Source organism: Macrosteles quadrilineatus, unplaced genomic scaffold, assembly GCF_028750875.1.
Source record: "Macrosteles quadrilineatus isolate MER2022 unplaced genomic scaffold, UCM_ALF_1.0 Scaffold_7__1_contigs__length_78375512, whole genome shotgun sequence".
Lineage (NCBI taxonomy): Eukaryota > Metazoa > Arthropoda > Insecta > Hemiptera > Cicadellidae > Macrosteles > Macrosteles quadrilineatus.
In genome coordinates this window covers 33737737-33762113 of record NW_026542600.1, presented here as the reverse complement: position 1 = coordinate 33762113, position 24377 = coordinate 33737737, and the positions used below count along the sequence as shown (strand labels likewise).

The 24377-nt window shown below is 34.6% G+C and overlaps 2 protein-coding genes across 2 annotated transcripts in view; both read left to right on the top strand.

Annotated features, from left to right (window-relative positions):
- Positions 1-5817, top strand: part of LOC128998910 (cell adhesion molecule Dscam2-like) — a 149113-nt gene extending 143296 nt beyond the window's left edge. Inside the window, exons 7-8 of the mRNA XM_054425266.1 lie at positions 1153-1276; positions 5712-5817. Coding sequence (XP_054281241.1) covers positions 1153-1276; positions 5712-5817 — 230 coding nt within the window. The remainder of the gene's footprint in view (positions 1-1152; positions 1277-5711) is intronic.
- A 798-nt stretch (positions 5818-6615) lies between these two features.
- Positions 6616-24377, top strand: part of LOC128998909 (cell adhesion molecule Dscam2-like) — a 60398-nt gene continuing 42636 nt past the window's right edge. Inside the window, exons 1-8 of the mRNA XM_054425265.1 lie at positions 6616-6671; positions 6953-7203; positions 8508-8681; positions 11130-11274; positions 16385-16536; positions 17154-17264; positions 21235-21402; positions 23314-23604. Of these exons, the coding sequence (XP_054281240.1) occupies positions 6616-6671; positions 6953-7203; positions 8508-8681; positions 11130-11274; positions 16385-16536; positions 17154-17264; positions 21235-21402; positions 23314-23604 (1348 nt within the window). The remainder of the gene's footprint in view (positions 6672-6952; positions 7204-8507; positions 8682-11129; positions 11275-16384; positions 16537-17153; positions 17265-21234; positions 21403-23313; positions 23605-24377) is intronic.

Here is a 24377-nt window from a genome sequence, read left to right as displayed (position 1 = left end):
TTTTACCTTATTATATTAAGTGCAGAAACGATCGATTCAATTTAGATATTATTTATATTGATTTGGTTCTTTTTCCACGTGTGCGTGTTATTTGAGATATAAAGCTGTTACATTTTATTACGTTTGTCTACGTAGAATGATCTTATAAACATTTTACACAGCTTTCAGTCTGATTAAAATTATATACTTTTATTTAGCACATGAAACCAGTAGATAATATTTAAAATATTATGCAGGGGGTATTATTGTGTACCCATACGGAAAGCAGTTATTCGAATTTTGTAATATTTTTTACCATGTTGTAAATGGAAAGTTTGTGAAAACTTATAACTAAAGGTTAGCAATATCTCCCAGCTTCCATGTACAAATAAAAATATTTTGTTTTAAGTTTAAGTTAAGTTTTTTTTTAGAAAGTGTAATGATTTATACCACATATATTACTTCTCTTTGGGTTTACAAAACAAAATCGTAGAACACTTATAATTTGTTAGAAAACCAGTAGCCATTCAAAGCTGCTTGCTATATTGCATGTAGCTGGCAAGTATTTCAAGGAAACAAATTTGATTTATTGTCACGTAGGTTCAATGCATTAGTAGTTTGCAAAGGTGACCATTTTAAATTGTACATTTTGGGACGATAGTAATCCTGAATAATTGATATACCAAGAAAACGGGTAACTGAATAAATAGTCGAATGTAATGTGATCATTGCGGCCTTAAAACGTAAAAAAGGTTAACGTAAGTCTGTTATCCTATAAGAAGATATCTACCTAAATTTTAGCTGGACTTCTTTTTAAACTACACTGAGAGAAAGTTTTTGCTGGATTACCTTTACAAAAATGTATAGTTCATTATGTAATAATTGCGAAGTTGTTCTGAAAAGCCGGTATACCTAGGTGATGCATAACTGAATATGGGCATGTTTGTTTATTTATGTATGGTTAATCCAAAATGAACACACAATTAATGATTAATCCACAATTTTGTTTAATGTATTACAATGTTTCCAAATATGCTTCTGTGATGTGTTTTGGATTTCTTAATAAATTAATACAAGTGTACCATGGTTCAATATTACCAACAAAATCTACGTACTATACTTCTTTTTAAACATTTACTGCATACTGAGATAAATATTTTTTGTTAACCACAGAACCAACAAAAGTTAGTTCTCCACTCTTCCAAGACAGAGACAGACTGCTCACCTTCGACGCGAGGAAGGACGAGTTGGTTATTCTTCCTTGTTTTGCTCAAGGGTATCCTCCCCCAGAATACAGGTAGGTTCAGATGTATGCAAGTGTATTATCTTTGCATCACCTCGCTTGATGTATTTACTGTTGTTTGCTTGCTTGTGTCTACGCCAGAGGCATTTTTATAGTGAAATCAATTCAAACGCTTTTAAAGGAAATCGGTCAAAACTCCTTTAATTTGAGGATGTACCGGCAATTAAACCCGTCCCTCCTGCAACGATATCCGATACGCTAACCTCTAAAAGCTAGCAGCACAACCACAAGGCAGACATTCTAGAGGATAAATCAGTCATTTACCAAACTAATATCAGCCCATCATGGTGGGTATAATTAGGGTAAATAAATACCCTCCTTTTGGAATGATTTTGCGTTGTACAGGCCAGGAAAATTAGGCACACCCTGACAACTTGCCCTCATTTTGCCAGGCCTGTACAACTTAAGTCTTGGTTTTTTAGCTACTTATTATTCTATCTTTTTGGTATATCGTTGGATGAACATTTTCAAATGCTAAAGACGTCTTCGCTGAAAAAATTAAAAAAGGCAAATGTTCCTTTCTTGTCAGATATTGCAACCACGTTGGTCAAGGAATCTAATTTGCCAGGAGAAGTTCCTAGGATCAGTTCAACCTAGTACCAGATATATTGCATAGGCTATTCTCAGTGTCAAATCATCAGAGTTTAACTTCGATCAGATTAATTACCATAGGTTAGTTTGGAAGGTCTCAATATTAGAAATGTTAAATAGTTGTAATTATTAAAGCTGGCTTGGGCTACTTTCTGAGTTGGATAAAAGGTATTCGTCGGGAGACGGACAACGGCCCAGATCTTTGTTTGGGTTAATCCCCTGATTTATGGCCTGAAGGTAGTGGTCACCGGAGGAGGGGTGGGGAATCGAGAATTCTGAATCCCACTGGAGGCGTTAACTTTTTGTAAAAGATTTCGGTTAGAATGCGATTACTTCTTAACTGTACATCTTTTGTTCGAATTTAAGACATTTATGATTTTATGATCAGAACTATTTTTCGATTAGTAAACCTTTATTCGATTTTTCTCATTATCAGCAAGTTTGGTTGGGTTGGTTAGGATATACTAGTTTTATTTTGTAATTTAAAAAATATAAAATTGAATTTTAGGCATTTGTAATTTTATTTTGTGAACAAAACTATTATTTTGATTAGTAAACCTTCATTCGATTTTTCATTATCAGCCAGTTTGGTTAGTTTGGTTAAGTTATGACAGTTAAATTAAATTTAAAATTAACCTACAAACGATACGTTTTGACAGCGACTGTGATAGAGCTAACAATTAGCCGCGAACAGTTCGGCTATGCACGGTATGATGCGGAACCGTTCGACACCAACCTAGAACCACAGAAAACATACTACTATATGTTTTCTGTGCTAGAACTGACAGGTCAACCGACCGTGATTAAGAGGATTACAGCCTGGGTCATGTGCCTACACCCGTATTCGTCATCTGGTCCCCAGAAATCATTTCCAACAATCATCATAGTCAATTTTTGTCGCAGCAAACATAGGTTAGGGCTCAGACAGGCTAGGGCCTATTCCAGGCTCTGGTCCAACATTCCATAAGTCACAGAGCTAGTCTCTGTAAATAACTACGAACACTAGTACTAATATACAAAATGGAGGATTTTGGGGAAATTAAAAAAATTGAAATGTTAAGCCTCATTGAAAGACACCTCATTTTAAAGGTCGTGATAAACGAAAACTAACAACGCAAACTACAGGTTTCATTGATCTTAACCCAGTAAAATATAGCACTCAATTGAAATCTTTAGAAATCAGAATTATTAACTTAACACTTTTCTTACGTAACATTTTGGGAACAGTTAATATTTGATTTTTTAAAGCATCATTGATGACTCATTTTAAGTATTCATTACAAGGTTACAAATTTTGTACTGAAGACTTCTACTGAAGCCAGTATTTTTCATTGCTCGAAATGAAGGAATATAAGAGGTTAGGTATCTAATAACAATTATTACTTAATTCTGACTTCTAAGTATTTCAATTGACTGCCGTATTTTACTGTGTTAAGATAGAGACCTCTAGTTTGCATTGTTAGTTTTCGTTTATCACCACCATCAAAATGAGGTGTCACTCAATGGGGCTTAACATTTCAAATTTTTGAGTTTGCCCAAAATTCCTCCATTTTTCCAAACCAAGTAGCAATTAAGCTCAAAATGTACTTCGTAACATGCCACAAAGGTGTACAGAGTTTAGTTTTTCTAGTGTAAGCCATTACAAAATTTACAGCCGGTCTGCAGACTTGGAAAGCTGTAAGTTAAATTTCACTTCTAAGAATTTTAATTGACTGCTATGTTTTAGTTTGAGTTGTTAGTTATCTTTTATCAGCACCTTCAAAATTATGGGTCTTACCATTAGAAGTTTTTGAGTTTCCCCCAAAATCCACCATTTCGGTGATGAACACGAAGTAGCAGTTATACCCAAAAAGTACTTCATAACATGCCATAAAGGTTTGCAGAGTTTAGTTTTTCTAGTGTGAGCCACAAAAAATTGACAGGGGGTCTCCAGACTTTTTATTAACCCTGTAGATGGGATGTCTACTTCAGTATCCAATAGTCAATGCTTATGTAAAATTAAACTTTTTCATAACAACCTAAGCTAACCAGTAGTTAATTTTTTCTGTGTTATATCCTTACCTAAAAAATATCAAACTGAAATTGCATTTGCAAACTAATTGTACATTATGTCACATTGTAGCTTGTTAATGAAGCAATATACACATATGTTCTCATATGTAGAAGGAGTCATTATTTTATTATTATAATAAGGTATTAAAGTGATAGTATTGTAGCCTACAATAGGTGTGTGTTGTTTTAGAATGTAAAGAATGCATTTTTACATAAATTTTATTTTATTTATTTTTATTCATGATAGTTTTATCTAAAATCTATATCTGTGAAGATGTCCGTAAATGTTTCAACAGTTGGCTTTTATGATTCTACGTGCACTGATCTGAACTCCAAATAAACCTTAAATGAGAGTATGAAGTGAGTGTCCCTGGAAATATAAATCTGCATTCATAATTAATTAGTAAAGTTAAAATAATATATTGTATGTATTTAGGAACATTTAATAGACTTTAACTTGATATATACCTAAAAGATCAAAGAATATATCTACAAATGAGACAAACCAATGCGTACATATTAAAGTTATGGAATAAATTTTATTTAGTAATATTATTAATGCAAGGGTTTTGAAAGTAATACTCTCTGTCGTTTTCCATTCCTCTGCGACATCTCAAAATTAGCATAGGGCATTCATTAGCATAGGTCGACTAAGAATAACCTCATCTGAATATTATTTGAATTTGAATAATTTACAAACGACGACATAATAACGGAGTTGAAGATTAACGAAATAATTTTAGAGATTATTTATTATAATTTTACATACTTTTTATGTAAAATAAATATAAATAAACCACACGAGATTTAGTTCAGACATATTTGCCTTTTCTATAACGGTTATTGAGGAAAACTTAAATTAATTTTAAATTTAAACTTAAATTAAATTTAATTTAAATTTACTGTAGAGGTAAAAGAGTGTAAGATAAATAATTGTTTTATCCACAGAGGACCAGAATTTTAAAATAACTAAGAGAGATAAGGGATGAAAAAATAGTTGATGGATAAGAGCTGCCAAAGAGTTTGTGAGTATTGTTTAGAACGAGACGAAGTATGTGTAGAAAGAAAGGTGTGGGAATGACATGAGAAGCAGAAAGGGTGGGTAGGAAGTAGAATAGGAAGAGGGGAATGAATATTCCACGAATAAAGATGTTTTTTACGAATTCATTGTAATCCTTTGAATATATGATGACCGTTTGTATTTGCATGGTATAAATTGGCATACTCGTGATAACTACTGATTGTCTGGATGGGAAGTTGTTGTGACGAACCCGTGCGGCAGAGGGAAGAGAAGTAATGACGAGGATGAGATGACAGGTTCCTGCGGGTGGCAAGGGGTAGGTAGGTGAAGGGTGGCAGGGGGCAAGGGGAGTATAGCTGGGGCGGAGTAATGGTGAGGCGGGGATGACAAGCCTGGGAGACAGTCTGATGGAATAATTGGAGTGAATTATTTGCATAACTTGTCGGTGCTTGGCCGAGCTCATTAGCATACCCTACACAAGCCCTAGTTCCTCTCTTCGACGATCAATTCTTCATTGAAAACATTGTTTTGTCAACTAAATATCTGAACAATGGTTGGTTGGTTCCCATACATGTTTTGCAGGAATTAATATCTTATATTTCAAATAAAATTTGTGCGTCGCATATTATTTTCTGTGGTGACTAAACGTAATTTTCACAATTGTAAATCACAAACGTCTTAACAAAAGTTTTATTTGAATATGGAATAGTGTAAAACATTGTTCAATTAACTACTATTAAATATGACCTCTACGTAATGTTACAGGTGGGAGTGGCAGGACACCCCAGTATCTGACAATGAGCACCACTACATTACAGGAGGAGGAGCGCTACTGGTCATACCTAGTGCTTCGGTCACTGCTATTACATAACCTCTATGTAATGTTACAGGTGGGAGTGGCAGGACACCCCAGTATCTGACAATGAGCACCACTACATTACAGGAGGAGGAGCGCTACTGGTCATACCTAGTGCTTCGGTCACTGCTATTACATAACCTCTATGTAATGTTACAGGTGGGAGTGGCAGGACACCCCAGTATCTGACAATGAGCACCACTACATTACAGGAGGAGGAGCGCTGCTGGTCATACCTAGAGCTTCGGTCACTGCTATTATATAACCTCTATGTAATGTTACAGGTGGGAGTGGCAGGACACCCCAGTATCTGACAATGAGCACCACTACATTACAGGAGGAGGAGCGCTGCTGTTCATACCTAGAGCTTCGGTCACTGCTATTATATAACCTCTATGTAATGTTACAGGTGGGAGTGGCAGGACACCCCAGTATCTGACAATGAGCACCACTACATTACAGGAGGAGGAGCGCTGCTGTTCATACCTAGAGCTTCGGTCACTGCTATTATATAACCTCTATGTAATGTTACAGGTGGGAGTGGCAGGACACCCCAGTATCTGACAATGAGCACCACTACATTACAGGAGGAGGAGCGCTGCTGTTCATACCTACAGTGGTCACTACTATTATATGACCTCTATGTAATGTTACAGGTGGGAGTGGCAGGACACCCCAGTATCTGACAATGAGCACCACTACATTACAGGAGGAGGAGCGCTGCTGGTCATACCTAGAGCTTCGGTCACTGCTATTATATAACCTCTATGTAATGTTACAGGTGGGAGTGGCAGGACACCCCAGTATCTGACAATGAGCACCACTACATTACAGGAGGAGGAGCGCTGCTGTTCATACCTAGAGCTTCGGTCACTGCTATTATATAACCTCTATGTAATGTTACAGGTGGGAGTGGCAGGACACCCCAGTATCTGACAATGAGCACCACTACATTACAGGAGGAGGAGCGCTGCTGTTCATACCTACAGTGGTCACTACTATTATATGACCTCTATGTAATGTTACAGGTGGGAGTGGCAGGACACCCCAGTATCTGACAATGAGCACCACTACATTACAGGAGGAGGAGCGCTGCTGTTCATACCTACAGTGGTCACTACTATTATATGACCTCTATGTAATGTTACAGGTGGGAGTGGCAGGACACCCCAGTATCTGACAATGAGCACCACTACATTACAGGAGGAGGAGCGCTGCTGGTCATACCTAGAGCTTCGGTTAGTGACAGTGGTCGTTACTCTTGTATGGCCTCTAACTCTGCAGGCTCTTCCCGTCTGGACATCAACCTGCAGGTCCAGGCACCCCTCTCTGCTCATGTAACTCCATCCATTCTCACTGCCGCCCTTGGCCAACCTGCTGCTTTCCACTGCTCAAAAGCAGGTATAGTCTTAATATTTTTACTTCTGTTACTTAAGTTGGTACTTCTGTTGTTTAAGGAAAACAATATTCTTTGATGATTAAAAATAGACAATAGACGTTGATAAACAAGTAGTATCCATAGTTATATGTATTTTAGTATTCCACTCTTGAACAGCAGTTCTTCCAATTTGTCATTGAAAGATTGATTTAGCTAGGTATCAAAGCTGCTCGACCGGCTTGAAGTAGGACAACAAGCATACTCTCAACCAGAATGTTGACTCATGTTATCATACAACTTCAAACCAATCATAAATAGCATTTCTCGGTTAATGGGAATGTTTTTTAATATGAATAATCAGTTAGTTTAAAAAGTACAATATACAAAATACAAAAAAAGAAAGGGTTTTACGCAGCTGGACATTTTTCTTTTTAATGAGTGTTATACATGTATATCAAAAATATCTTGTTACATTTGACATCAATGAAATTCGATAGTTTTAATTAGATGGTGATCAATACCCGTGGTAACGTCTCTACAAATTGAAGCTGGTAAAACAAGACTGAGAGCACAGTTGCTAATGGAAATTAAGAATCATTCGAACCGTTGCACTCTAAAAGATATCGAATGGCAGCGAATCAGACTTTGCTAATGTAACAATAGTGTTTCAATTTTAAAGTATTTATTACGTTTATGATTTTATTTTCTACTGAATTAAGAAAGTTGTTAATGTTTCAGAGACATTAATGATCAAATAAAGTCATTTTGATTATTGATTACGATCTTAAGATGGTTGAGATCAACTATAAATATTTACATTTAGTACGTTTAAAAGCCATATATATGTGTTGGTTGTAGCCGTGAATGATCGTCCATAAAGTTTGGTGCTATATTAGTAGCAGCGACATTACTCGTAATCTACTTAATCTAAGTTACTTAATTGTTTTTGAAATATTAAGCAAGAATAACAAATCTTCCATAGAGAACAAATTCAAATAAAATTGTTGTTTTTACCTCAATGTCTTTTTACTGGAATAAAAAAAAATCTAACCCAATTCACCCCGGCCCGAATAGATGAATTCAATTTATTACTCATATCTATTACAGGCCGTAAACAATTGTACTCATACATACACGATATTTCTAACTGTAAAGTTATTGTTAGATCATCTTCGTAATACGTTAGGCCTACTAGCCCCTTTGCGTATTTAGATTACTGATACAATATTAGCGGACCTTCCTTCCACTAAAAAATACCACAAAACTTAGTCATATTTTTGCTAAATTTACAACAGAAAACGTTCCTAAGTAGTTTTTCAAATTACAGGTAGTCCTATCAAAAGCATAGCTTGGGCCAAGGACGGCCAGAGTCTTCAATCAGGAAACCCCTCGGACACCCTAAAGCTGGGGATGGTGACCAAGGAAGACCAGGGCATGTACCAGTGTTTCGTCAACAACGAACACGACTCAGCACAGGCAACAGCTGAGCTTAGACTGGGAGGTGGGTAGTGGGTAGCCTAGCCAATCAACATGTTGGGGTACCCTCTGTACTGAAACACGTTTGGGACGATTGAAAATCATGAGCATGGTCCTCAACCACGAACTTCAGTTTATTTTTTAGCCCAACAATCGGGGGCTTTTATACGTTAAAATAAATAAACACGTTGGAGCTTTTATGTATTAATATCTCCTAAACCTTCAAATTAAGCATCAATCAATCAATTATGGCACGATGTCATTGAAAATGGATGAAACATATTTTGTAATTTACTCCAAAAAATGTAGTTACCTTAAACCATTTGGATATATGTTGAATTAATTTTAAAGGTTTCTTGGGATATATTTCATGTTTACTTTTTCGGCAGCTGATGTAGCCTATGAGCATGAGCGGAGTGTCGGTGGCTCAGTCAGTAGTGTGACTGAATGTGAAAACAAGGCAGTTATGTCGTGGGTTTGCGTCCCACTGTACATGGTGACAGAAAATGTCGAGGTTTAAAGAGACCACTGATTTTTTAAGAAAAAGAATAGTAATATAAAATTAAATTTATTTCCGATGTCCTTAAGGTTAGCCTCTTTAATTTCAGTGCGATTCATTGACATGTTGGACCCTCAACTCATATATACAATATTGAGAGGTTTTGTTGTCTCTGGTATCGACATACGAACAATGTAAATTACTAGAACAGAGAACGAACAAGAGAATCTAAAATTAATAGGAAATATTTATTTTGTAAAAATTTTAATTAGCGTTCTTAGATAATTTTAAACGTTAATATCCTTTAAAATCGTTTTATCCAGATCCAATCTTTCTGGTTCGCAAGCTCATGAATACTATTGCTTTCCCGCACCTGCGAACCAAATTGCTTCAAATTGTAAAATGTTCTAGAAATGTTATCGATTATCTTGAACTTTCATAGTTTGTTGTTCGTTAGAAACTTGCCGAATAATTTTGACGAATGTAATGCTAGGTTTTGTAATGTAAGATCTAGTAGTGATACTAAGATATCCCTTACTTGATAATATGTACTATTAAAGCACAGAATAGCATACTAGAACTAGTTGTAATATTACAAGACATATTTTACCACATGAAATCTTATGAAGACTGTCTACAATAATTCATGTAGAATAAGTGGAAAATCATCATTAATGACCCGCATTGTTGTTCATTATTAACAATTAATTAACTTTAAAATGGCAATTCTGTACTTATAAGCTTATAAATATATACTATTAATTTTTTTTTAATTTCATAAATGACGTGATTGTGAAATTCAAATCTCTAATGAAACTTTATACTGTATCCGTTTAAAAGATCGTAAACACGTATGAAAGATGTTAAATGATGTTCGATGTTGATTTAGACACCCAATCATTTTCAACAATCAGACGAATGACAATAACCACATGGTTTATTTAACACTATCGGCTTCTACAAGTTCTGGGTTATGGAAATAAGTTCGTCAAATTTAAAATTTCTATTTATTTTTAATTTTTTCCCCTTTAACATGCATTTGAAAAATTTTAGTGTAAAATCATTCTACAATTTTACGTTCACAGTTTTCAGATTGATAAGACTCTCCTCCAATGCTAACAAAAGGGTATTTTCTAAAAAGAATGATAACAACATTTTCAATTGTTTTTGATGTGTCATAATTAATTGTGGCAAACATGTGGTTCTTAAATCAAGCAACGAAATATTCAGTGTTCCCTATAAAACCTTTTCGTAATCAACATGATTAGTTATTTAGACTCTATAAATGTATAATGTTTGATACATTATACTTTTATGGGAATTTTTACTCATACAGTAGTGTGTTTTGAAGACATTTGCTTCAAAATATTTCTTAAATTTATTTGCGATTTTCTGTGTATATGAAATTATTCTTATAAGTTTGTGTATTTTCAGTCCTAATGTCTATAGCCCAAAACGTTGTAAATGCCAAAATTCTGTAATATTAGTTTTTATACAAAATCGTGTTGTAAATGCCATATCCTTCGATAGCAACGCAGCTTGTTTCGATAGTGCTGCCACTAGTGGGGAAAAACTGAACTATAAGTAGGAGTGCAAGTCAAAACGTTGTAACGACCATGATACATGATAACGGGCAATGACGTTTCCCAAGAGTGTTTCTTAGTACTTGCATAGCATTTACAACGTTTTGAAATTTCAAAAAAGCTTAGTTCTGATTTTTTACTAAAGCTAACTAGAATAGCTATTTTTAAAACAACAGACATGTTTTTAACATTACAAACTATAAAGTTTAATTATTATTGTCCATCAATAAACATGTTACCATGGAAATCTGTTTTTCTTCCCCCTGTAAAATTTAATTTTAGGCATTTACAACGTTTTGGAAATGCACGCTTCTTGTATTATTATATTGATCTGAAGAGTGGCTTATCAAGTAGCATGTTGCCTGTATTGTAGCGTTGACTTTGTTTTCAGACACTCCCCCACAGATCACCTACCGCTTCATAAGACAGACCATCCAGCCAGGCCCCTTGGTGTCCCTCAAGTGTGTAGCTTCTGGCAATCCAACCCCCAATATCAAGTGGACTCTCGATGGCTTTGCTCTACCCCAGAATGAGAGGCAAGTCACACGAAAACGTACTCATATCGGTAGATGGAGTTATTTTGAATGAAAATAAAGTTCTTACTCCCTCCTACCTTTTGTGGGCTGGAAACTCTGATTGAGCGATACAGTGTCTTGAACTTAACTGATTTAAACTATAAATATCTCAAATTAAATCCTTTATTTCTAGGAGTATTTTAAGACCAATACATATAAAATAACTTAAATAAAAATATAAATACGTATCATTGATTGCAGGTAAGTCCTAAATCAATTATAATTAATTATTGTTAATTCGTGATTCAGCAGTAAGCCTCAGGTACGTCCGATCTTAATAATCAATAATAGCTCAAATGAAAGCTGGTATTTCACAAAAGGTTCTTAGACCAAAACATATAGGATAATGTAATTAGAGCTGCTGAAATACATCTTTAATTGAAGTAAAAATTAAAAAAATCAAACTTATATTTTTTTGTTGAGTAATACATTAGATAAATTAATGATGATGCTTGATGGCAAATCTGTACTAGTATAGCTTTATCTTAAGATCAAAAATATAAAAATAGGTCGACTAGAAGAGTCAAACAAACTCGGAAAAGAACCCCAAATTTAACTCCCATAAGAAATGTACAGGGAGGAAGTTTGTGCATAACTCGAAATATACGTCAGATAAATGAATGCCGATGCTTGAATAAGTATCTGTGGTCAATACCTTTAGCTTAAGCTGGGTTTTCCTAGGCGCGGAGTCGGCGAGCGGAGAGAGGAACGCGGAGAGCGGACTCCACTTGTCTTAGGCAATTTAATGTTACTGTTTTCCTAGAAGCGGAGCGGAATGCCATGTTAATTTCAATTCTGCTCTCCGCGTTCCTCTCTCCGCTAGCCGACTCCGCGCCTAGGAAAACCCGGCTTAAAGGCTAAAATTATGAAAATCGGTCGGGTAAAAGTAAACCCTATTCGGATAAGAAAAAACACTAATCTTTATAGATAAAAAGGTTTACCTGATGGCATAATCTAATCATACGAAACATGTGTTAAAAATTCAACAACTTATTGTTATATTGTTATTATTTTTCTTTGTTTAAATGTTGTAATTTGGCATTTATGTTTAAAGTGTGTGATTTTAATGTTATGTGTTTAATATCTACCATAAATATTAGTGAGTAAAGAGGTGTATGGATTTCATAACCATTATTTTACTAGAGACCGTTGTATCACAAACACAACGCGCTCTGTTGCTAGTTAACATACATAGTAGTTCGAAAATGTAATCTTTTTCTGTACATGTAGAGTTGTCTACTAAAAATCTAAAATCAATCGTCACTTAGGTATAGAGACCGGCTTTTTATACAGACATTATCTTTTATAAACCACGACTAATGATTATGAATATAAGTTGTGTCAATTAAAATAGTACACGACTGATCCTACCTAAATACAGGGTGGCTCAAAAAAGGTACTCATCATTTCATGGCAATTATTTATTATTTATTAGCTGTACAAACTTACTCTACATCTTAAAACTAAGTGATCTCAACACGATTTCGATCATTCCTGGTAGGCCTAGTTGAAAATATAAGACTATCTTGTGAGCACTTAGTTTTAAGATAGAATAAGTTTGTACAGGTAATAAATAATAAGTCCTTGCCATGAAATGATGAGTACCTGTTTTGGGCCACGCTGTATTTAGGTAGGATTAGTCGTGTACTATTTTAATTGACACGACTTATATTCATAACCATTTCTTCGTTTTTTTACGTAAGTACGTACGTAGGTATTTTTAAATTAACCAGCTAACGTCTGGAATACGTAATTAAGTAACCAAAGTAGAGCAGCTAATAAAGGATGGAACAGCAGTATGTACTTGCATCAGATATGAAACGTCGTAATATCTCGCCACCATTAAACTTAACGTGAGCCAGAATTTGAATATTACTACTCTGGGGATGAAGCAAGAATACTAATCACCATCTATAATTTCTTTACTGCCAAATGATAAGATTTAACCATATTTTCCACAGTAATGAAATAAAATCTTTGGAAACCTCTACATGTCTAACTAGTTTAGCATTGATAAATTATATCTAAATACAATTTTATTGATGATAAAAACTCTACAATTTAGTCATTTATTTGTACAATATTGTATTATTTTTGTATTTTTTTCCTTTTAGTGGTTTTACTGATCTAATATGTTCGGTAACAGTGGTGTTACTCTTTATGGCAGCTAACTAGCAAAGAACTTGGTCAATATTAACATTATTTCATACTTGTATTCGACTTACCAAGTTAAGCTTTTTTAAAAAATTCTCAGAAAAATCGTCATTGCGTACATACATTTTAAAGTGGATGTAAAGTTTGTTTCCTGATCGTCAGACAGAGATGACTCGGGGTTAGTAACTATTATTTTTAAGAATTGCCTTTTTAAAAATGTTATCTAACTTGGCAATTGCGTAATAAATTAAACTGGTAATTTAATTAAATACTGGTAATTTTATTCGGCCAAGCAATATCCTTTCGTAGACACATAACTTACAGTAATTTGAAATACGTTTTTTTTTTGTTTTATAAACTGTTGTTAAATTAATGAAAGAAGCAATTGCTTCCTGATTCATTTAACTTTGAGTAAATGCAATGTTTATACCTTATCCGTTCTACCTCCTTTTATTCTAGGTTTCAAAGATATTAAGTTTTTAACTCTTGGAGTGTTATTGTAAACATACTATAAGTTTGTAATTAAATATACTTCTTAGTTTAACATATATTTTGTAATTGTATCACTTAAAGAACTTTATTTCAAGCTGTGTTAATGTTTATGAATATTTTATTTATTTGTGCGTTTTAATTTATCAGAATAATATGTTATACCTACTTAATCTACAGTGGACTTACTCAGAAAATCTCCAAAGTTACGTAATTATCCGTACACAATGTGTCACTAGATAAAAAATTTAGATTGATTGTGTGGAGAGCAGACATTGGCTCTCTTCCAGCCGGCTCGTCGGCCCCTTTACACAATGTCATCAGATCAAACACAAAGTATATCGATCTAATAAGTAGAGTATAAACTAGTTTACTTCCTCAAGATCAACATATACAGACTGTCCCAAAAGTCCCAGACCGGTTTAATATTTTTAAACGACAACAGATAAATCAATAAGATTTTGCACATCAACATCACACCTAAAAATATACTTTTTTAAGGAACTATAAATTTTCTGTCATACCATGGGGACGTCCCGCAAGGAGTCAGAAGGAAATCTTAAATAGAAGCATAGGTTGATCTGCACATCAAATTAAAGACCTTTACTAGCAGAATATAATGCCGTAAATTTGCACTCAAACGGATAACTGAATAAAAAATGCCAGCTGTTCAAAGATTTCTTGAATCCGCCATTTTGAATCTTTGAACGACTGCCATTTTTTACTCAGGCGTTCTTTTGAGCTTGAATTTGCGGCATTGTAATCTACTAGTGAAGACCTTTAATTTGATGTTCATATCGACCTATGCTTACGTTAACAATTTTCTTCCGATTCCTAGGGCTGTACCCCCCGAGGAGTAAGCGTATAATAGCAATGCAAATTAAATGAACCTTTGAACCACTGTCATTCTTGACTCGGTTGTCCGTTTGAGTTCAAATTTAAGGCATTATATTCTGCTAGTAAAGACCTTTAATTTGATGTACATGTCAACCTATGCTTCTATTTAAGATTTCCTTCTGACTCCTTGCGGTACGTCCCCATGATGTGACAGAAAATTTATATTTCCTTAAAAAAGTAGATTTTTAGGTGTGGTGTTGATGTACCAAATCTTATTGATTTATCTGTTGTCGTTTGGAAAATATTAAACCGGTCCGGGACTTTTGGGACAGTCTGTATATTAAATGCACATGCGGAAATTCTTTTGATATAGATAGATTTTGTAACCACTCCGGAATACCTCCAGATCAGATCTGGCTAAAGTCGTACCTCTAAGCTACCGTCTTGGGTTCTGTTGAGTGTGTTGTTGATATCCCAACAAAAATACTATTGGCGTAGACTTGGACGGTCTTAATACCACAGTAAGGCATGATGATGCATTATGAATAGTTGTTCGCGTTGATGGCTTTCTTTTTTCTGCAATTTTGATGATATGCTCAAACACACGTTACAGCTATAAGATGCTCCAGCCTGGGAATCCTAGAAATGCCACACTCGGGAGCAAGTTTAAAAGTTAACAACACGAAAATGGGTTGAAACGTAACACTCAAATATATACAGGTGCGTCATTCCATAGGGCGAGAAAAATAATAGCTTTTTTTCATAGGTCCAGATCCATTTTACATTGATGTTTGCACACTCATAAACGTTTTAATTTTGACAGATATTCAATACCTCATATCAGTGCGGTGGTCGATTGCTTGACATTTTCAGTAGCATGTTAAGTAAAATGGAATGTTGTTTCAGAAGGGTGTGTGATTGGCAGGATGTTTTGTGTAGCTTTGTAACTGTCAAACACCAGAAGATTAATTTGTCAGAATTATCAATTGCCTATTGACAAAGGCGGTTTACCCAAAATCAAACCTTGACAAAAACGCCTAGACTTTTGTTTGGAATTGATCAAGCAAACTTCGGATTATACAACTTTATCCCTAAATGAAGTAGTTTTTTATGACATTGATCGTGTATATAATCATGTAACTTTAAATCAGGGTAATGTGGAAGTTTACCACAGTTTTATACTTTTGGTGGCTAAGTTTAGGAATTAAACTAACGATTATCTTACAGAAACACTTGATTCTTGAAGTTGTGTAAAGAATTCCAAGTACTAGACAGTTGAGTATCCTGGAAGAATTTTAAACATTGAGTCCAAATGAAAACACCTATTCGGAGAGGCTCGAAAGTTCGACTTCCCTAGCGGCACCCTGTCTACCAAAGACGTCACAGTACGGTTACTTACAAACTGCCTCTAGGTGGAGCACACAGAAATACTTCAAACGTCATCCATCTGTAGATCAGCACAACAAGTCATTGTTTTTAAATTTAGAAAAACCAGCCTCTACTAGAACAACAATGTCAAGCACTTCCTCTTGAGAATTTTATCTCTCCTATTATTTTAATAGAGATCAACTTTAACCATATGTTTTTGTAGGTTTGTGATTGGACAGTACGTGCCTAGCCATGGTGATGTGATCAGTCATGTTAACATCACATCAGTGAAGGTAGAGGACGGCGGAACCTACAAGTGTACGGCCACCAACAGAGTAGGGGAGGCTTCTCATAGTGCTGAACTATACGTTTACGGTAATGTTTCTTTAATGATACGAGAATGACATAACCAATAAATTCAGTTCGGCTACTATCATGGAATAAACTTAGAATTGTCTTCCTTTTTGAAGAGTTCTTGACTGTGATACAGGTTTTAGATCATACTAAAACAGTAATGCCCGTAAACCATTGCTGTTTTAAGTTACAAGAATTAGTATCAACATTAGATTTAATGAAAGTACAATTTTGATAAGTAACGTTTTAATTTTTCGTTTGCAAAATATACATAATGACTATTCAAAATTGAGTCAATGGCAATATTAGTTTTTGGTGCAAGCTTTAACGTATTTATCTAAAAATAGTGCTTGAAGCAATACTGGTATTTATCTGAAAATTTTGCTTGAAGCAAAACTAGTTGAACCATAAATAGCAGCTATTTTACATAAATTGTTTTTCAACTATCTAAATGTCTACATTTGTGGCTAGTACAATGTAGCCTACTGAGCTTCAATACCCTAAAGCCTCAGTTATTTAAGGTATGGGCATTTTAGATTATTACAGGACTTCTAATTTACATATTAAAACTATCAACAATTTGATTATATTTATTCATGTGCAATTTATTGTTTGGTTATTCGAGCTGTTGTTGACAGGTCTACCCCAAGTGAGGCCGATGGGAGAGGTGTCTGCAGTTGCTGGAGAAGCCCTCATCATTTCTTGTCCCGTCGCTGGATACCCCATACACACCATCAAATGGTTTAGAGGTAAAGACTTAACAAATACGGTTCATATATACTTATTGACTAATCAAATAATCTGGCTGATATCTGTCTCCACAATCATTCAACTAATATATTATGAGACTTTTTATTCAATGGCGATTTGTTTTGGAACCTTGGAATACATCCATATTATGAAACAGTTCCGAGTTGGTATCTAATAGTTGGAAAAGATTTACAGTTACGTTAGAATCTTATACTTTTCAACAATTCATCGATTAAATATTTCTTTATGGGTACGTTAAAATAACGTTGGTTACAAATATTCAATTAAAACGGTCTTTTGTTGTCTTCAAAATGGACATAATATAAGTCATATATATAAAACAATGTTGTGTACAGGTTTATTTCGATTAGACTTCTGACATTTAGCGTCTTTAAAATAGATCGATAATCAGTAAAGTATAACTTAAAAGTGTTGTTAGACTCCTTTGGCACAAATGGGTGGTAATAAAAACGCATAAATCGCATGAAAGAGCTTTTGTTTTAACTGCATGTCGCCTTTGGAACAACCTCCCTCATTTCAGAAAATTGCTTGATGTACAAGCAAGGGGTTCAAGGGTTTGTGAAGGCATTCAAAACATTGTACTTTGATTGCATTGTCCCAGTTGGTGCGATCTTTAATAGTAGTTTTTAATCCATATGAATGATGTTTGCTCTCCCTTGATTGTTGATAGGTTGTATGATACAGCAAGCACTAAAATTTAAGTATTTTTGTTAAATCTCAAGTCACATATTCTTCCTTTGTAGAATTGTATTTAAAATAATTTGTTTTTCTGTTTATAATCAGGTCATCTGCCTAGAGGCAAGGTTAGAACCTTGCCTGTATATTGGGGGATATTATTTATTAATACATTTACTGAAAAATTTACAATTGATAATTATAACGTTAATTCAATCAAACTAACTATATAGAACATGGTATTTATAAAAATAGCGTTCTCTCGTACTTCACAGAATCAAATTATTCACATTAAAAACTAAGGATTATATTTACTTTCAAAAACAGAAACAGTTTTTTTCAAGTATTAACAATCACACTATTTTCTTCAAAGCTGCAATATTTAAGTATTTTAAACAACTTGTTTCGTTGGATGAACAAAGAACCTGTAGTAGATAAAAACAAACACCAAACAGTTTGCTAAGTAGAGCCAATTTTAGTTTGGGCTTTGACAGGATACAGGGTGTATTTATGGTCTAGCTCGTGGAGCATTACAGCGCTTGGATGTTCATCTCATAAATATGCATTGGGCCCAATTTACAGGGAACGGGCTAAACAATCGATACAGCAGCGCTGCTTTTACCTCAGTAGCAGTAGCATACTGTATATTGTATAGTGTATACTGTGCAGTAGACTGTTGTTATCCTAAGGTCTGCGAACACCCTACACACGTTGGTCGATACAACATTTACATCTCAATGTCCTGAGTGTTATTGCATTCCTCGTGTCACACCCTCCCACTCTATTTTATGTCATAGAGGTCGAGAGAATCATAAGCCTCGACCTCACACATGGCTTCTTCCATACAAAGTATAAATGCTATTTCAAGGTACCATAGTTAAACAGACACTTCCAGTTATAAACAGGATTGTTTTGCCTGCAGTTGTTTAGTTTCGGTTAAAGGAATTGTAAAATATTTTAGAGGGAGCAATTTAAGCACCCCACACTTCTGTTGATATTCCTGAAAACAAACCTACCCCTCTCACGTGGAAGTCCGAAACGCATCTGCTAGCATCACACCCAAGGTTTACCGGAATCATTTGGAGTAAAAATTTGAGTCGGTGAAGTGCAAGAAAAGAATTTTGAAATGAACAAAAATTAGTTATTGTTTGTCTTTGCAATTTAAGTGTCATTGCAAATTGTGATTTGGTAGGTCTTTGGCTCAATCTGTAGGGCCACGGACTTTAGGTCCAAGGCAGAGATGCCGTGGGTTTCTGACCCTACTGTTTATCAGTACAGTACAACCATGTACTGAACCGGCTCACCCCTAGCTTTGATGGATATGGCCAGAAGCCTATGTGGACGGGTAATGCAAGGTCTAAAAAGGTTACCAACCTAAATTTAAAAAGTAAACATATTTCAATGAAAACAGAAGTGCAACAACAGTTTTATTATGATAAAGCCCGAAACATAGTAACTGAAATATTTTAATGTATTCTGATTACATTAGGTTCTGTTAATTGATATTGTTTTACGAATGGAAAATATCGTTATTGTAAAATGAGCATAATTTATTTTTGAATCTGAAATTATTGCTACTTATGAACAACAATATGGTTTTTACAAAATTTATTTTACAAACCACTTATGGCCAATATCGTTTACTAATGACAAATACCTGTAGTTAAATTACCAAAAAGTAATGTTTATAAACACCGATGGTAAAGTTCCGTTAAAAAAAAAAACCAATTTGAAACAATGTATGTAATCGTGCCAGATTCGCACTAAATTTGTTCGTTAATTTATTCTAATGTAAATCCAAACAGTGATTTATTAAAGCACCATTTACTCACGTTTTAGAGTAGTTTAACATTGAAAGCGTATTACGTGAAGTAAATTGACTTAAGTTCTTTGAATGTGGGTATTGATTGGAATGGTGAAATTATTTGTTTTATTGTGATAATGTGCATCAGTATGTGCATATACAACATATCATATTGTTGTGATATTTGAGTAATATTACTAAGCCACTGCAAATCTTCCCTGGGTTTTACTAATTATATATGCAACCTACTTAGTTGAGTTTCAAACTGAACTGTCAAACAGTTATTCAGGTCGTGCACAGTAAATGATGTGGATATCATAGTTTAAAAATTAGTCATGAAAAGGCCTACGTATACAAATAATAAAGAACGCCACTAGTAACTTACAAAGAGGGGAACTCGGAGTATGTCTATTGGAAAACTTTATCCTTCACAAAGAAGACAGAGTTATTATTTTAACTAACCTAATCCCAATTTTTAGTCAAGTAGTCCATTAGCTCGGGATGATCCAAAACCAGCTTATTCACTATATACTATTTTATAAATGGACTTTAAAAATCATAACCAGGGCATTTGTATATTTTTATTAATTACACTTATCAACTTATTTTTTCATTTTAGTGCAATTTTACCATATTCAAGATCAGTTTCTAACACTTCTAATTGGTGAAGATAATGTTTTTTTTTTCATTGGAATGTAATATTACTAAAGGTGTTATAATATTATGCCTTACCGTCGTTGAAAGAATCATTTTTAGTAAAATAACATCAGTATTGTCATACATTAAAATTAATTTAAAATTGTATATAGTCTACACAACAGTAAACGGAACGGGTGTCAAAAAATAACTCCCTATGTTATAGGGTGACCAAAAATACATGTTCATTGTTCGATATATTGCAAGAGAATATCCTCAAGAACTAGATTACCTAGTAGACGTCAATATGTCCTATTAGCTTTTCTAGCTTCAAAAGAATAGGGATTTGTTTGCTTTCTTACTTAGTACTTAAATAAATTATTACATCTATACAGACAACTACGTCAACAGACCTCCTACAAAGAAAATAAAACCTGCAAACTAACAAATGAACGTAAAGGATTGTCAAATTAAAATGATTTTGGCATTGGCATTTTTAAATGACAATTCCTAATCTACAATTTTTACCGTTGATTAAAATTTTAATAGTTTAAAATACATTGTCTAATTTATACATCAACCGCCCTCCTGAGTAACTTAAATTACAAAGTTCAATTTTAACAATTATTTTCTCCCTTCATACACAAACTAAGACAGAATTTAAGCTCGTAAATATACATACTGGGATAATCCTTACTCTCTTCCTGTGTCTAAAATTTAGTTTGAAAACTGTGAATCTTATCTATACGTTCCCATAGAATTTTTATTGTGCTCAATATCTACTTTGAAAATCTACTGTGAAAATACCCCTATAAGCCAATGACATATTTCAGGCGATAGATCTCTGCCTCTGACCAGGCGACACGTCGTTTTCCCCAATGGGACTTTGATTGTGGAGAAGGTGCAGGCCGGAGCAGATGGTGATGGAGGCGCTTACCGTTGCACTGCCTCCGACAAGCTAGGGCGCTCTGCAAGTGGCTCTGTCCACGTCAAAGTCATGGGTAAACATGCTGACCAAAGCTACAATACTCATGCTTAAAAACTTTTGAAGTTTATCATAGCTGGTTGTGACAGAAGCAATTAGCTCGGTCTAAAACTCTGTGATTTAAATTTTATTTGCCATAGCTAAGAATAACACTTACAGTATAATTGTAAAACTTTAATCCCATTCAATACCTTATACTGTAATATTAATATCGTCAAAAGCTCAAAAGTGTCTGCAATTTTGGGATAGGCTACCACTTTTCAAGCTAGAAGTTTAATATAATACAGGGTGATAATTAAGTCTGGAACCTATTTTTAATTTTTTTTACCACAATAGAAAACAATACCTAATTTTACTCGTGCTTACTGGTTTTAAAACTTTCATCCCATTCAATACCTTACTCTGTAATATTTATATCGTCAACAGTTCAAAAATGTCTGCAATTTTGTGATAGGGTACCACTTTTCAAGTTAAAAGTTTAAAATAATACGGGGTGACAATTAAGTCTGGAACCTCTTTTCAATTGTTTTTACCACAATAGAAAAATACCCCTGCCGCAGCAAACCTGCCGTCTAAGCGAATTTCCATTTGGCCGAATTGATTTTCAATTGATCTATTTAAATAACATTAGGTTTAACGAGTACCTAGGTTTGCTGCTACAAGGAAACTAATAAAGTAGTGTGTTTTTAGTAAAATATTGATAGCTTACTATAAAATAAATAAATTTGCCAAGTTTGATCAAAATATATCCATAAACAAGCAAACTACAACATTTTACAATATTCTCCATAAGAATAACATGGGAATTTTAAATTTACCATTTTTTTAGTTTTCTCCGTAACCAATAACCGTACAAAAACACTTTGATATACTGAATTGTTTGTTTTTTTAAGCTCTTTAAGAAGGTTTAGAGAAAAATTGGGAAATTTTGTGTTTTGAGGGTAAAAAGTGAGAAAAACCAATTTTTACCCCATAAAACCCCCCATAAAACCCTGTTCCCATGGTCCGATCATGCTGGATCGCGAACTCATTCAAGTTTATCCCGCCTTACACCTTCAAACCAAATTTCATCAAAATCGGATAAAAATTACTCAAGTTATCGTGTTCACGGACACATATATATATATAAATCTATATATATATATATCTATATATATATATATACATATATAAAAATTTGAACGAATGGTGTTTTTGGCCTCTGGGGACATTAAAATGAAAAAGTAAATCGGTCCCGGGCCTAAGTCTTACCATGAGACCTACGGTAATAGCTACTTCCCTATAGGGAAATTCGCTAAAATACCTAAGTTTACACGTGCTTACTGGTGATAGTAACGCTCACATCTGCCCAATCACCGACCCGATAACCACTTTGGGGGATGGTCCACAAGGAGTCAGACAATTTCTTAAATAGCATCATAGGTCGGGTTTGGTATCAAATTAAAGGTCTCCTTTAGTAGAATACAATGCCACAAATCTGAAGTATGGTGGTTTAAAAATTTAAAAAAGTTCCAGACTTAATTGTCACCCTGTATATGGGTACTTAGGTATTAGTTTTTGTAAGATTGTCATGGCATTTGTAAGTTTTAACTGGTTATGTGGTATGTGAGTTATTAGTAATTGTAGGGATGAATAACAAAAGAACAGGTTATGTATTTATATGTATTGTCCACAACTTAAAAGAATGGCTTTTAAATGGGTATTTTTTTGTTAGTTTTTTTTTTATAGTATACCACTTTAATTTTAGATATTGAGATTAACTATAAACAGCCTTAGAAAAGGTGAGTTTCAAATTGCTTATAATTAAAATTGTTATAATTTTTTTGGAAAACTTTTGATTTATAATAAAATAGATAGCATGCAACACATTTTATTCACTGTAATGGTTATGTCTGAGTGATTCTTTTCATTTGTGGTTATTTTGCAGTACCACCTAAGATAACACCTTTTAGCTTTCGGTCGGATTTACTACTAGGAGAACGAATAGGAGTACAGTGTGTTGTCAGCAAGGGAGACCCTCCTCTTACGATCCAGTGGCTCAAGGATGGTGTGGAGCTCGCCCTGTCGGAGACGAGCAGTCTTTTAGTCCGAGAGCTCGATCAGTTCACGAGCATTTTGAGTATCAATGATCTCGCTCGCCATCATGAGGGGAACTACACTTGCTTGGCTAGTAATACTGTGGCCCGAGCACATCACACAGCAACTCTCTCTGTCAACGGTACACACTCTTATATATGATTCTATCTGACCGATCCTACCACATCGACAATTTAAATTAACTGTCATAACTTGTAGACCTAGTTTCTGTCGAAGTCGGTGGGTATCGGTTTCATGATGTAATGTTCTGTGTGTAGAAGTAGAATTTATGTTACAGTTCCTCCAGCAATCACGCCTTTCTCCTTCGGTGAACTGTCACTGGGAGAAAGGGTGCGAGTGACTTGTAGCGTAAAGCGAGGTGATCCTCCCGTCACGATAAATTGGTTCAAGGACAACAAGCCCCTGGACTCTGAGAGTTTTCCTGACTCCGATATATCAATTATCAGAGACTTGGAAGATTTTTCAAGTGTTCTCGCAATCCCCCACGTTGACTCTAGACATAGTGGAAACTACACATGCATGGCCAGCAACCCGGCGAAGCGGGCCCTCTATACAGCGACTCTCCTAGTAACCGGTAAACGTTCCTTACAGCCACCACGTCTTGCTTGCCACAAGCTTCCAGCTTCACTGCCACTATCAACCATTACCCCTCATCACTTTTACATCCCTATTACTAATTTATAGGCGACTTTATTTCAAAAGTCTGATATACGTACAGTTAAAACCCACAGTCTTGATACGCGAATGGGTAATAAAATATGCTTAGTATGTATTAACAACTTATAGAATGAAATAATTAATTATTCCTTTAGTTTTTGTAATGCTTAGAGCTTTTTCTGTAAAAAAAAACTTTTAAAATATCCTCACGTTATTTACTTACCTTACGATTTATTT